The 14,615-nt window shown below is 36.2% G+C and overlaps 1 protein-coding gene across 1 annotated transcript; it reads right to left on the bottom strand.

Moving 5' to 3' along the window:
- Positions 1 to 1,066: 1,066 nt before the first annotated feature.
- LOC118747519 (transmembrane protease serine 9-like) lies at positions 1,067 to 4,632 on the bottom strand. The gene is made up of 6 exons (XM_036481570.1): positions 4,289 to 4,632; positions 3,954 to 4,213; positions 3,574 to 3,867; positions 1,799 to 2,099; positions 1,461 to 1,720; positions 1,067 to 1,396 (listed from the first exon to the last, which is right to left on the bottom strand). Exons 1-6 carry the CDS (start codon positions 4,546 to 4,548, stop codon positions 1,095 to 1,097), a joined length of 1,677 nt encoding a protein of 558 aa, XP_036337463.1. The 5' UTR covers positions 4,549 to 4,632; the 3' UTR covers positions 1,067 to 1,094.
- Between the last annotated feature and the right edge of the window lie 9,983 nt (positions 4,633 to 14,615).

Raw genomic sequence — 14,615 nt, 5'->3', positions numbered from 1 at the left:
CTAACATCCCTACCTCTATCCTGTTCGTTCTAATTATATTTATGTCATTCTCTTTTCCTTTATCTATATTTTTATCTTTATTCTCTATCGATAACAAAATCGGTAGTAACATCCATCAAAATATCGATACCTAAACCGATAAAAATATCGATAAAGATATCGATAACAAAATCGATAACAATATCAATATCAAATCGATAACAAAATCGATCAAAATATCGAAAAAAATTATTAATAAGAAAATCGAAAAAATATCGATACCAATATCGATAAAAATATCGATAAAATAAGCGCGTTTGGGACTGAAAAATTGAGTTTCGGGATGGGGGATCGGGGTTGAATATTTAGTCCTGTGCCCATCTCTACATCAAACATCGTAACAACTTTGGTTGCAACACAGCGCAATCGAAGAATCCATTCACAATATCACGTCCGTCGAATTTTCCCAAATGCCACAGAATTGTTGAAGAGTTAGACGTTGAAGTTAAAAAACCCAGGACATGCGGTAGCCATAGTCATCGAAACAATCAATCATCTCAAAGTTTCTTAAAGACGCAGTATTCCAAAGATGTCCTAAGCAGTTTCAATCTCAGTCTGTTGTTACCTAAACTCAATATCCACTTCGAAGAAGAAGATACCATTGAACTTATTAACTTCCTCATAAAACTTTTGAAAATTCAATCCGGTACTCAGATGCCATCGAGCCACTCACAAATTGTGACCAAGATATGTATATCCGAATATTAATACTAAACTTCGTACGCTTTGCACATTCCCAACTGGCACTGAAGGTTTTTCACTTCTTTGCGTCAAATCAAAAGTTGGCTCAGAAGAATGATGCTCCTCAATATAAATTACGGCATTGAAGTAAAGCTAGAATCATTTTCAGTGTCTATAATGAACGTTTATTTACATATCTATGTACTCTTAAATACCTACATAAATATGTATATACATCAAAAATAAAGTCTATGTTTCTTAAGACAATCATTAAATGAGATTGCTGAGATGCTTTGAAAGTTCTCCCATCAGCACCCCCCAAATTTCACTCCAAATCCGACCCTGTTTCCAATGCACTCGCAGTGTTTCCAAAATCAATAGGAGATGCCAGTTTTGTCCCTAATCCAGTCCAAGTAGCTGGTGACGCGCACAAATCCAGTCGGAGCACCATGCAGACAACCTCTTTTCGAAATAAATGAAGTAATACCAACAAGCACATCGCTCGATTCCAGAACCAACGGACCGCCTGAGTCCCCTTTGCAAGGAGAAGTGCCGCCAGGTGTAGATACACAAATGGTTTTATTAGACACAGTTTTGGAGCCAAAAGTGGAAGCGCACTTCGAATTAGGTATGATGACAAGACGGGCATAATTTAAATACGACGAGACGGAAGAATCTGAATAAAGCAATAAACTGACTCGTAACAAAATATATACGGGCACATGAACTCACAAACTTACCGTCGGTGGTGCGTCCCCAACCCGAAGCTATAGCATAGCTGCCGGTATAGTTAGAGTATGAGGAGACGTTAGAAGGCACCTTAATAGCTGATATCTCTCTAGAGTAGGACACAGTCGGAATCCGGATCAAGGAAATATCATTAACGAGGGTATCTTGATCATATCCAGAGTGTTGATAAATCGCACTCGAGTTGACAATGAAAGACATCCTGGCAGAGGTGCGTTGAATGCCACCCAAGTATACTCTGCCCTTGGTAACACTGCGGAACCAAAACACACAAGTATGATTAGGTATCACTTTATAAATAAATAAATTCCGGATTTGACCGTCAACTTACTTGACAGTGCAATGACTAGCAGTTAAAATCCACGTCGGAGCAATCAGCGAGCCACCGCACCAGTGGCTACTCCTGCCTCGAATCAGAGACAAACCAGCCTGGTATGGAAATTGACCAGCCTTTGCACGAGCACCATTTGTTATGCGTCCAGATAACAGAGGTGTAGGTGGCAAATCCTCAATAAAAGCCAGCGGCTCGGGCACACTGTAAGTCCAAACGGCAGCTAAGATACTCGTAAAAACCAAAGTGATAAGACCCTTCATTTCGTGCTGCTGTACTGGATGAGTCTGGTGTGATGACAATCAGACACTCGCAATGTTTGACAGCTCATCTCACCTCTATAGCCAAAAATTAAGTAAGAACTGATTTGACAATTATCAAATCTACGCACTTTTAAGATAAGCGCCTACAATGCCAACGATTTTCTGGGATTAAAAAAAAATTTCTTATCTACACTTCTTACAGGTCAATTCTGCGAGTAATATATACCGACACTCGTGCATATGTAACTGGAATTTTTTTATAAAAACAAGAGATTTAAATTTATCATTTTGTTTGTACTTATGACGTACTCGTATGTATATTTATCGTTAAAGAAGTATAATCAGCGAGTTGCCATAGGATTGGATATTGTGCGCAACAGGCATCGAACCTGGGGTGTTGTTATTGTAGCGGCTACAATAACCCCGCCCTGATCGGTTAGTCCCTCCATCATTGTTGTCAAGCTCTACTAGCGGAAGACCCAGTAATCGTACAGTCTCGTTCATAACGACAGAGGCGTTAGCAGGGTAGGGTTCAGTGGGCATGCGAAGAGATGCTTCGAGTCATGAGTCTCCACATGACGGGCATCCATTTGGCACATCTGCATTTATTCTGCTCAGGTATGAGTTCAACCTGCTGCAGTAGCCAGTAGAGTCTCCCTAGGCAGGCGAAGCTCTGCCTCGTCCATGTCTGGTGGTTGCGTAGCCAGAACGGAATTCACAGGTCGAGAGTCTATATAACTCGAGACTGACTCTCTGTGAATGCCGTTCAAAGCCTGACGATAAGCTGTTGGACGGGCGACCAGACATGCGCTGCATAGTTCAGAACCGGCCGGCCAGTTGCCTTGTACGTTGCCAACAATGTTTCTTCGTCTTTGCCGCAGGTGCTGCCCGCTAACGGCTTGAGGACCTTGTTGCGGCTTTGTACTTTATTGACGATTGCGGTTACTCCGAGGATCTTCGGGTTATTCACCGTCGGAATGGGTTTGTCATCGACGTGAATACACAGTTGTAGCCTCACCTCCTTTCTCCAAGTGGTTAAAAGCGTTGCTGAGGACTTTGTAGGGGAGAGGTTTAGGCTCCATGCAGTGAAGAAGCGAGAAATCTCGGCGATATAAAGGTTTGCTTTCGAGAACAAGTCATCAATTCAATTCCCAGACGCCATTATCCAGCAATTGTCAGCATAAGAGACAATCCAGACTCCCTCTGGTGGTTGAGGGAGCTTAGAAATATACAAGTTAAAGAGTAGTGGGGAAGGGACTACCTAGTTATCCGCTTGAAAGCTATTAACGAAGTTGACAATAGAGAAACTCTCGTTATCTCAGAGAATGACTCTGACCTATACAAAAGTCTATTAAAGGCTAACGAGCGTAGACTGCAGTGAAATTATTCTCACTTTTCCCGTAGACTTAAATCCGCAGTTTGTATAGTCTAGATATAATATTTATCTTCTCAAAATTATTTTATTTGAATAAATTTGCATTTTTAACACAGATTGTTTCCACAATTAATAGGAAATACCAGTTTTGCCCTTAATCCAGTCCAAATAGCTGGTTACACGTACGAATCCGGCTGGAGCACCTGAGGCGCAACCTTTAGACGATACGAATGAAGTTACACCGACCAGCACATTACCCGATTCTAGGGCTAACGGACCGCCAGAGTCACCCTGACAGGTAGAAACGCCGCCAGGAGTAGCTACACAAATCGTATTACCAGTCACAACCTTGGAGCCATAGGTTGAAGAGCAGACCGAATTAGCTATAACGGGGAGGCGGGCATAATTTAAATAACTTGAAGTAGAGGATGCTGGAAGAAATTAAAAGTTAGTATAACAAAGAACATACCTATGTATGTAGAAATGAAATTTAAAATTTTTAAAATTTACAACTTACAATCACTGGTGCGTCCCCAACCCGAAGCAATGGCATAGCTGCCAACATAATTTGAGTATGAGGAAGAGATCGAAGGCAATTTAATAGCTGAAATTTCGCTGGTATAGGAAACAGCTGGAATCTTGATTAGCGAAATATCATTGGCCAGAGTATTTTCATTATATCCAGTGTGTTGGTGTATAGAGCTCGAGGTTACGGTGTACGAGACCTTGGCCGAAGTGCGCACAGTACCGCCCAGGTAAACTTTGACCCTAGTAACGCTGCACAATTGAACGTATGTATGTAGATGTGTTTCATTAATTTGCAAATATTAAATTGCTTGTCTATGTGCTTACCCGTTAGTGCAGTGAGCCGCAGTTAAGACCCATGTGGAACCAATCAGAGAACCACCGCACCAGTAGGTTCCTGTGCTACGGGTTAGTGACAAACCCGTCTGGTAGGGAAATTGGCCTGCAGATGCCCGAATACCATTAGTTATGCGTCCCGATAAGACTGGAGATGGCGGCAAATCCTCAATAAAAGCCGGTTGATCGGTAACGGTGTAGGCCGAAGCGATAGCCAAGGCTAGAACTAAAGTGATGAGCACCTTCATCATGTTTGTTTACTCTTTTGCTGCAGTGTCTTGTGCGAACAACTGTTACTAACTTTTGGGCGGTGGTCATATTTATAGGTAAAACTAAAGTTAAAAGGTGTGCGATAAATCAAATTTTTAGTTATAAAATCAAAGATTAGTGGTGCGAATGCGATCGACTCGAAAGGGTTTGTAAATTTAATTTATCAGCAACTGGGAATTCACGGACTCAAGGGTTCTTAATGTGTCCGTATATCTTTAACGATTATTTATTATGGACAATAGTATACTATTAATGTAAAGTGATTTTACTATACTACATGCGTTTTGAATTGATTTTTATTAGCATGCAATATTGCATATGACGATTAGTTTCGCGTTTGGGTAGACTGCGACAAAACTGTTGGTCTAAAAGTACTTATCAGTTGGGTTTATCAAGCAACACTAGACACTTCATACCCAATGGCGAAACCCAACTGCCGGGAATTTTGACAAATATTGCACATGTGCTTGTGGTTTGATTAATTTGTTTTTTTTTTTTTTGATAAGGTATTAGAATTTCGGTATTCAAAGTCCTTTAGTGTCAAAGGCAACCGTTCTCAGCAAAACTAGTTAAGACGAAAATTATTATTTTTTTTTATACGCCCCAATATGTTCTCAGATGGCGCACTACGAGCGTAGCGTAGGCTTCGGAGAATTTCCTTGTATGTTGCCACCCAACATTGTACAACATGTACATTGTTGACCACTGCGGTTGTGTGCGCGGAAAAGGAGCGCAGGGTATCAAAGTTATATGTCACAATCACATGACTGTAAGTATAGCTAGCGGACCAAATGCTAGCAAATGATACCAGTTACGAGTGAAATGAGAGAATTATCCCAAAAAAAGTATGTGCATTTGCGAATCAAAACCTTTATCTAAATTTGAGCTAGGCGATGAAATTATGCATGTGATTAAGTGCATCTACGATTACGATTACTTTAATCCCAGTTTCAAAATAGTTTGAATTAGGATTGAAATAATCGTAAATCGAAGGAGTATTAGATTAAAATTGTATTTAAAAAAAATTAATAGCACATGAAATTACCTTTTCAACTTATATATGTGAATTTTACTCATCTCTCAGCTAAAATCACTAGACATAAGAATTTGAATGTAGGGAAAACACAAATTTTTCAGATAATTTTGAATTCGGCAACCTTAAGTTTACATTAAAAAATGTTAAACTCCGCTCCCTTCTTGCCAACTCTTTATATAGTACCTTAGTACAGTATCACGCACTCATGGGTGATCAAAGCACTTGTGGTATTACATGAAATATAATCTTTGAAATTTTAATAAAGAATAATACCTTGTTTATACCGACACATAAAGCGTTTTGACCCAGTGTGATTCAAAGCGCTTGGAAGAAATATGTGTCAAGTCAAATCGGATTTTTCTTAATGCGGTTTTTGCGTACGTATAATTACGATGAGAGGAAATGGTTTTATGGGTTTTGTGGATAAAAAAAAACTTGTTGAACTATTCTAGGGGGCTTAGGTATAATACCCTCTAAATTCTATAATAACACACTTTTCACTTGAAATGTAAAAAAAAATATTGTAAATTACTTCTTGTTGCAGATGGGAAAAATGTAGAAGAAATTGATGACCAAGTCTTGATTTGCGAATGTCGAATAAACCGGTTTGTTTATTTCGTACAATTCTTGACCTCTCAATAAAAGTTTTGAGTTTTTCGAAAAGCTTTTCAGTTTAAGGGAAACCGCTATATAGTTTTAAAATTATATCCTATGTTATTTGGGGATGAACAAAATATCATATGGGTGTTAGCATCGGAAGGTTTACCGCAACAAAAAAATAATAATAAAAGTCATATATCTAATGTATTTATGGGCCAATATGTCTGCTTTCTGAAGTATGCACCGGCTATGTAAGTAGAAACATTCTTGCGTAAAATGGTCTTGCTGGGTAGCGCCAGGGTCGAGATATTTTGAAAACGCTTATTTATGGTACTATTTGGTTCGAATTCGGAGTACGTAGTTGAAACATAATAAATCATAGATTTCCAAAAAATGTATCCAGAATTGGCGTTGAAGTCAAAATATAAAGTATATTCGACATAAAATGCTTGTTTTGTTTGCGTTAAAAATTAATTTAAAGGCATTTTAACAAAAATATAATGATGGAAATTTATACCACGTCACGCCACACATCACAATAATGAGATTTTTGATGCTCTATTTTATATTTTTTCAAAGATTTGTTTAAGAAACACTTGAATAGGTAACTGCTCCAAAACTTTACCGCCATAGACTTATGAGGTATCAGTGGAAATATGTTGTCTCCCCTTTTTAGCTATTTGCAGAAAATACTCATTCACGCCCCAATTTTTGCTTTATCAAATACTAACACATCTTAATTCAACATGGAATGACACTCGCCTTACCTTCCTAACCCCCTTACCTTTCCAATGATACCTCATAAGTCTTAATTGGTAAAGTTTTGGCTGAGTTATAAAAGTTTTTCTTAAACTAGCCTTTGAAAAAAGTTCAAAAACAGCATCAAAAATCTTATTATTTGATTTTTTTTTCTTAATTTTTTTATGCAAATTTGTTAAGCTTAACCTGTTTTGTCATCTAAGGTGATTTTTTCAAAAACACTTTAAAAACTGTTTTTATTAATAAAAAAAACTAAATGTTTGGAGGTATTTTGAAATCGGTCCAGCTCACGTAAATCTTAATATTTTTCCGAGATATTAAAAATCAATATTTTTTGACCGGAAAACTGTGGTTCTCTTCAGGAGACTTCCAGTATTAATATCCAATTGTTTATTTAACCATATTTTATGATTAAAGATTTTTTATTGGTCCCCCCCATTGCATTTTCTAAGGGCTGTGGAGGACCTATAAAATATAGTTACCATGAAAAAATTGTTAAAGAAACAATTGAGTATTATTACTGGGAATCTCCTTAAGATAAGTAAAGTTTTCCGATCGAAAAATATTGATTTTCAAGAATTCTACACTATTTTTACGAAAAGATGTTTTTTTCTCCATATAAAATACATGGAAAACTTTGAGCGCTTTGAGCACTACTTAAATTATTTTTTATTTCAAAATAAAAAAATATGGGTCTATTTTTTTCGGTATATAACAATCCTAGGGGGTGGCGGCATTAAAAATCCGACCTTACTTTTTTTACATACATTTTTGGACGACTTTAATGTACATATGTATGTGCATAATGTAAAAGTATGTTCTTACTTACCAAATCCACTCGTACCTGCATTTTTTTATTACTTGATTGCTTGGTTTCTGGTATTTAACAACTTACTCATATTATTCCACTAGCCGAATGACAAGGTGTTAGAATTATATGAAATTCTCCAATGAAAACCGAGCATCAAATTATCAATATTATGTGCTGGCTTTCGCGTTGGGTAGTAGTATGGATATGTATTAAAATGACCACATAAATATGTACGTATAAACGTATGTACTTATATATGCGCAAACATTTACATGTACGTGTACATACATACGTATATAGATATGCACGTTACCTACCGAACCCTCGCGACACGACCACAAGATGGCTTCCCATTTCTTCGTGGCGAACACACGAAAATCACTTTTTCACGCAATTTCTTAGTTGCATGGAAATAGAATCGCACTATATATATTTTTTATTACTACTTGCACTTTTAATGCTGCAATGCACATTCGAATACAAATTAATTAAATTATTTTAACACTTTTGCACAATATTATCCCGCTTATCGGATTGAACTCGCGCACCATACGAACTTAAATATATCCGAGGCAAAAGTCTACTGAATACTGAAAATTTGAAATTTGCAATTTCCAAATATTTATTTTTCCAGGTCCTCATTTGGAAAGAGTTAGGATAGGTTACTCACTCGAAAACTCTCAATTTGCAAATTTGGAAATTGATTTTTCATTGATGAAGAGTGCACGGGAAACGGAAATGAACTCTGACTCATAGAGAGGTGGAGAGCATATTCAATTTATTTCCATTTCCTTAGTGCCCTCTTCCATTTTTTTATCTCATGAATCATGAGTCATGATACAAAACTTTAAGCGGAAACACGTGATTGCTTGCTCTCACATTTCAAGCACAAAATCACTTCCGTTTCTCTCATATGTTATCTGCTGCTTAAAATATTAAGGTTAAAAGTACATCCATGCAAATTAATTTAATAAAAGAGTCTTCAATTTATTTTCAGTATTCAGTGGACATTTGCAGTGGAAGTTAGTTTGGTTAATCTGTGGTTGTGAAAGTCACTTTAAATAAATTTAGTGTAAAAGAAATATACTAATTTTATTCCAAAATATATTACAAGTGTATTTTTATAAATAAGTACAATTTGCTTAAAAATTATAGTTGCATATAGCTATTTAAAAGCTATTAACGAATGAAGTGAAAAAGTGAAAATAGTAAATTATTGCGTGATCGGGTCGCGTCGGTTCGGTATATTTATGTATACGAGTGTGCATACAAATGAATTGCATTTGTTGTATAGTTATGTATGAATGTATGTACATTAGTGTGGTCCAAAAACAGTAAATTCGGAATTGTAATGCTCTCACCCGCTAGGATTGTTCTATATGGAAAAAAGTATTCCCCTATTTTTTATTTTGAAATCATAAAATGGCAAGGATAATAATATGAATTTACTTTACTTTTATTTCTGAACATTTTATTGCCTGTTACGGTTTTCACTCCATAAGCAATTATCCAAAATTCTTTAGAGTCGGATGGAATGGTTCTGAGAAAAGTTATTCCATGGGAAAGTTAAAAGATTTAAATATTCAGTTTCCGCTGCTTTTATTTCCTTCAAAGTCAAAAAGTGAATTGGCAGGTCCCTGAAACTTTCCCTCTTGTGATTCACACACTTTTCTGGTGACAAAATCAAAGCTTTTTTAAAAGTATTTAATTGACTAGGTAATCGTTTCAAAAGTTCTTCGATTAGGGTGATTAAACATTTTTGACAGTCTTTTAATATGCTTCTTAAGTCAAGTTTATCACGCAGTTCATTAGCCTCTTCTGTAGAACTATCGTGGAAAACTAAGTTTTGTATATTTTTATAATTGGAAAAAAATATATTTGAAAACAAAAATCGCCAATAGCGATTTCACGAAATTTTTACGCGCAAATAATCAAAAAAAATCGCCAAATTGGCGCTAAATCACCAAATCTGGACACTCTGTCTTCAACTTACATTTTTTTAAATCATTAGGAAATTAGCGAAGCAAAAAAGAAATTTTTTTACACCTAATTGCTCACAAAAACAGTTCAATCCCCGCTTCCGAATGTAAACTGAAACTCCCCACAAAAAACGGTCCATTCCCCGATTCTCCATGCAAACTGAAATACCCCGCAAATCGGGGAATTCCCCACAAGTTCGCTTCCCTGGCTATTATACACTTTTCCATTAAAAATTTGCAGGTTCCAGTACAAATTAGTACTGACTTTTTGTTACTATACACATCTGTTCTTGGTGGCTCACTCTTCTTGTCTGTACTTTAAGCGGAAATACAAACGCCTACATACTCTCCACCTCTCTATCATCATTCAGAGTTCATTTCCGTTTCCCATGCACTGTTCATCCGCTCTTGAAATGCTTTTTTTGCTGCGCAATCGGTTAGAGCATAATCAATTTCCAAATTTGTGAATTGGGAGTTTTCGAGTGAGTAACCTATCTTTATTCAAACTCTTTCCAAAGGAGGACCTGGAAAAATAAATACTTGGGAAATTGCAAATTAGCTGTGATGAACTGAGAGTGTAGGTTAATTTTCAGTATTCAGTAGACTTTTGCCTCGGATATATTTAAGTTCGTATGGTGCGCGAGTTCAATCCGATAAGCAGTAAAATATTGTGCAAAAGTGTTAAAATAATTTATTTAATTTGTATTCAAAAGTGCAAGTAGTAACAAAAAATATAAATAGTGCGATTTTATTTCATTGCTGCTAAGAAATTGCGTGAAAAAGTGAAATTCGTGTGTTCGCCACGAAGAAATGGGAAGCCGTCTTGTGGTCGTGTCGCGTGGGTTCGGTAGGTAACGTGCATATCTATATACGTATGTATGTACACGTGCATGTAAATGTTTGCGCATACATAAGTACATACGTTTATATGTACATATTTATGTGGTCATTTTAATACATATCCATACTACTACCCAACGCGAAAGCCAGCACATAATATTGATAATTTGATTCTCGGTTTTCATTAGAGAATTTCATATATTTCTAACACCTTGTCATTCGGCTAGTGGAATAATATGAGTAATAAAAAAATGCAGGGACGAGTGCCTTTGGTAAGTAAGAACATACTTTTACATTACGCACAAATGTATGTACATATTTATAAATGTAACTGTGAAAGCACATACTTGTACATGTATATGTATCAGCACAGACATACATATTTGCGCGAATAAATAAATGAATAAAATTAAAATAAATTAAAATAAAAAAATAAATAATATAGAGTTAAATAAAATTGAAAAGTAAAGTTATATATAAATAATTGTTAAACAAGCAAGTGCTTTTTAAGCAAGAACAACAACCGACTTCAATGCTGATATAAAAAATGTGGATTAGTTTTAGTTTTTTTACGGTCCAATGATTGGAACTAGGGTGTTCGATTATTCGCCTTTTTTCCGAAACCGGTTTTCGAGTTATTCGAAAAGTTGCAATTTGAAAAAATCGGTTCCCGATTTTTAAATTAAGGAAAAACCGGCTTATTTTACAAAGTTTTCTTGCGGTGAAAATGCTTATGTTCTGTTTGAAGTCATCACTAAAAATTACAATAAAACTATTAACAGTAAAGATAACTTTTATTTGAAAAAAGAGCAAAGCAAAATAAGTTCAAAGTTTTTTCCAGATCAAACTTAACTTTTTTTCATAACTTATTGCATTTTTTTTTTTTGAACTTTTTTTAAATAATATGATTTGGAGTAAATCTAGTTGTTTTTAGAGTTTTTTGAATTACTGCAGCTTGTTTAAATTTTCTTTTACAACCCCAAGTGTGAAATGTTACGTGACGTGGCGTGACGTGACATAAATTTCCATCGTTATATTTTTGTTAGTACTTATTGCTTTTAAATGAATTTTTAACGCAAACAAAACAAGCATTTTATGTCGAATATGCTTTATATTTTGACTTCAGCGCCAATTCTAGGTAAATTTTTTTGGAAATCTATGATTTATTATGTTTCAACGTTTTACTACGTTACAACGTTTACGTACTCAAATTCGAACCAAATCGGACCATAAATAGGGGTTTTCCAAATATCTCGACCCTGGCGCCACCCAGCAAGATCATTTTACACAAGAATGCTTTTACTAACATAGCCAGTGTATATTTAAGAAAGCAGACAAATTGGCCCATAAATGCATTAGATATACATATGACTTTTATTATTATTTTTTTTTTGTTGAGGTAGATATGCAATTTTGTTCATCCCCAAATAACATAGGATATAATTTTAAAACTATATAGCGGTTTCCCTTAAACTGGAAAAAGGCTTCCGAAAAACTAAAAACTTTTATTGAGAGGTCAAGAATTGTACGAAACGAAAAAAACCCGGTTTATTCGATAATCGCAAAATCAAGACTTGGTCGTCAATTTCTTCTACATTTTTCCCATTTGCAACAAGAAGTAATTTACAATATTTTTTTTTACATTTTAAGTGAAAAGTGTGTTATTATAGAATTGACAAGGTATTATACCTGAGTCCCCTAGAATAGTCCCAACAAGTTTTTTTTTATCCAGAAAACACAAAAACCATTTCCTCATCGTGGATCACAAAATTTATACCTTGTTTATACCTACGCAAGAACAACATTAAGAAAAACCAATTTGATTTAACACATATTTCTTTCAAACGTTTATACCTGTGTCTTTACAGCGCACTCGCTTAAACCGTATTCAAAAGTATACTAAATTTGTTGTTTTATTTTGATATTTCTTTAATAATCGATTTGCGCTGTTGACCGAAATGGAAGCGAACAATAACTCAAATTTATTTTAATAATAATTCAAATTCAAAACGGGTTGTATAAAAAAAAACAGCCTATTTTCACTTCGCGTAGAATGAGTGATATGTTCGTACCTGTTTTCTAACCGAAACAAGGCCCTGAGGTCGCTCCCCGCAGAACCATAGGCAAAGGACAAAGAAATGCTGCTGGCAACACACAAGGCAATCGGCCGGCCGGTTCTAAACTATTCTGCGCCTGTTTGGTCGCCGGGGACTAGTTGGGCGCAGTGGACGAAGCTACAGACTTGTCAGAACTCCACACTCCGGACAGCAATAAGGCGCCTTCTGATATGCCTGAGCACCACCTGCACAGCGAGGCCCAAATGCTTCCCGTAAGGGAGCACAACAAAATGCTCTGCATGCAGTTTCTGACGTGAACACCCCAACAGACCCTCGTTAGAGGAGGGGCCTCCGACAAGGCACGTCAGGGCACGGTCCAGACTTACATCGACCCACCATTGGACCCGACGACGTACCGACGAGAGTAAACGAAGATGTGCACAACCAGTGTCCGGCATGCGGAGAGTCGCCACATTACTCATGCCACCTCTTCGCATGCTCCCAAAACCCAACCCAGCTAACGCCCCTGTCTCTTTGGACAGCCCCTGTCAAAGTTGCGCACTTCCTGGGCCTCCCCCTAGCTGAACCAGACTACAACGCAGATGCGTGAACCGATCTACGGCATTCATAGTGAGTCGGTCACCACTTACCACGACTCCCGGCCCATGAATGCCCTGATCGGATCCCAATCACCACCCTAGTAAGAAATGGAGCTTCAGAAAATTTGTTTATAATTTTCACATAACTCTAAAATTTCAACTCAATTTTTATACGAAATATAAAAATTAATCAATAAATTTTTAACAAGGTACATCATAAATTTCAAAAGTCCGAATATTAATATCTGCTAAAGTATTATGCAATGGAAAAATAATTTGGACAATTTTTTGCATAAATCAATCTGTAGGTATTTTCTCAAATTAATGAAAATATTTTTTTTGTTCATGATTATATTCTCTAACTAGAAAACTAATGTTATACTGGTTTTTGCATCAATTGCGTTGAATCTGACCTATCCACTAGCACTTATATTTCCCGAACTAATTTTTGAGTTGTGCCTCTTTTGATGACGGTGTGCGATATGTATACCCAATAAAAACATGAATTGGAAAATCTACCACACCTTATTCAAATCTACAAAAATGTTTGCCGATTCTACCACACTAAAATAAGACTCTGCACACTGGTCGAAATAGAGATCTGGCAGCTTCGTTTGAATAGTTACAGTGCACATCAAACTGTCGCTGCTTTGACATGTTAAAAGTGACAACTCTTTAAACGAATTTGTTTGACAGCTTCAATTTTCTTGTAAACAGAATAGTAGAGCTGTCAAACTATCGATAGTCAAGTCCATCGATGTTTTACGATAGTCTTAAGGGTGACTATCGATACTATCGATAGTATCGACCCATTTCAAAGGTTTTTCTAAATCCATTTATTTTTCGTTATCTTGCTTTTATAAATTTGTTTATTTTAGCGGTTCACGGTTGCATTTAAATATCGAGAAATATTGCTATAAATTCATTCGTGTAAACAGTCAAAAAGCGATTTCAGAAATTCTCGCTACAATTCGCCTTTCAGGGAAAAAAAAATCTTTCGAAAGACACTTTACATGCAAGGTGCCACTGCTCATGCAACAGCTTTCTGCAATTTCTCAATTTGACAGTCTTTTGAAATATACTGCATTGCTCGGTCTAAGACGGCAATATAACCTCTGCTATTTCCACGCTTAAAATAAAAAATAGCGCTTTTAGAAATAATGCCATGAACCACTTAACAGATCACCCAGCACGGCAACCGCGTATTTGTAATTGCATTTGAGAAAGAAAATAATAGTTGGTAACGTCATTTTTTATTAGGTTGTTTCATTCACACAGATTGTTTCATTCCGTTTCATTCACATGGCGGCGAAAAAATTACGCACTGCACAAAAAAAATAAAAATATTTTTTCTCGCACACCGTCCT

Source organism: Rhagoletis pomonella, unplaced genomic scaffold (assembly GCF_013731165.1).
Source record: "Rhagoletis pomonella isolate Grant_MI unplaced genomic scaffold, Rhpom_1.0 Rhpom_scaffold_00012, whole genome shotgun sequence".
Taxonomy (NCBI): Eukaryota; Metazoa; Arthropoda; class Insecta; order Diptera; family Tephritidae; genus Rhagoletis; species Rhagoletis pomonella.
This window is presented reverse-complemented; position numbering and strand designations above follow the sequence as displayed.

Coding starts and splice junctions, on each gene's coding strand:
- LOC118747519 (XM_036481570.1), bottom strand. CDS start 4,548: ATGATGAAGGTGCTCATCACTTTAGTTCTAGCCTTGGCTATCGCTTCG. Junction 1,721..1,798: donor GCTAGTCATTGCACTGTCAA/GTAAGTTGACGG, acceptor TTGGTTCCGCAG/TGTTACCAAGGGCAGAGTAT. Junction 1,397..1,460: donor TTGGGGACGCACCACCGACG/GTAAGTTTGTGA, acceptor TGCTTTATTCAG/ATTCTTCCGTCTCGTCGTAT.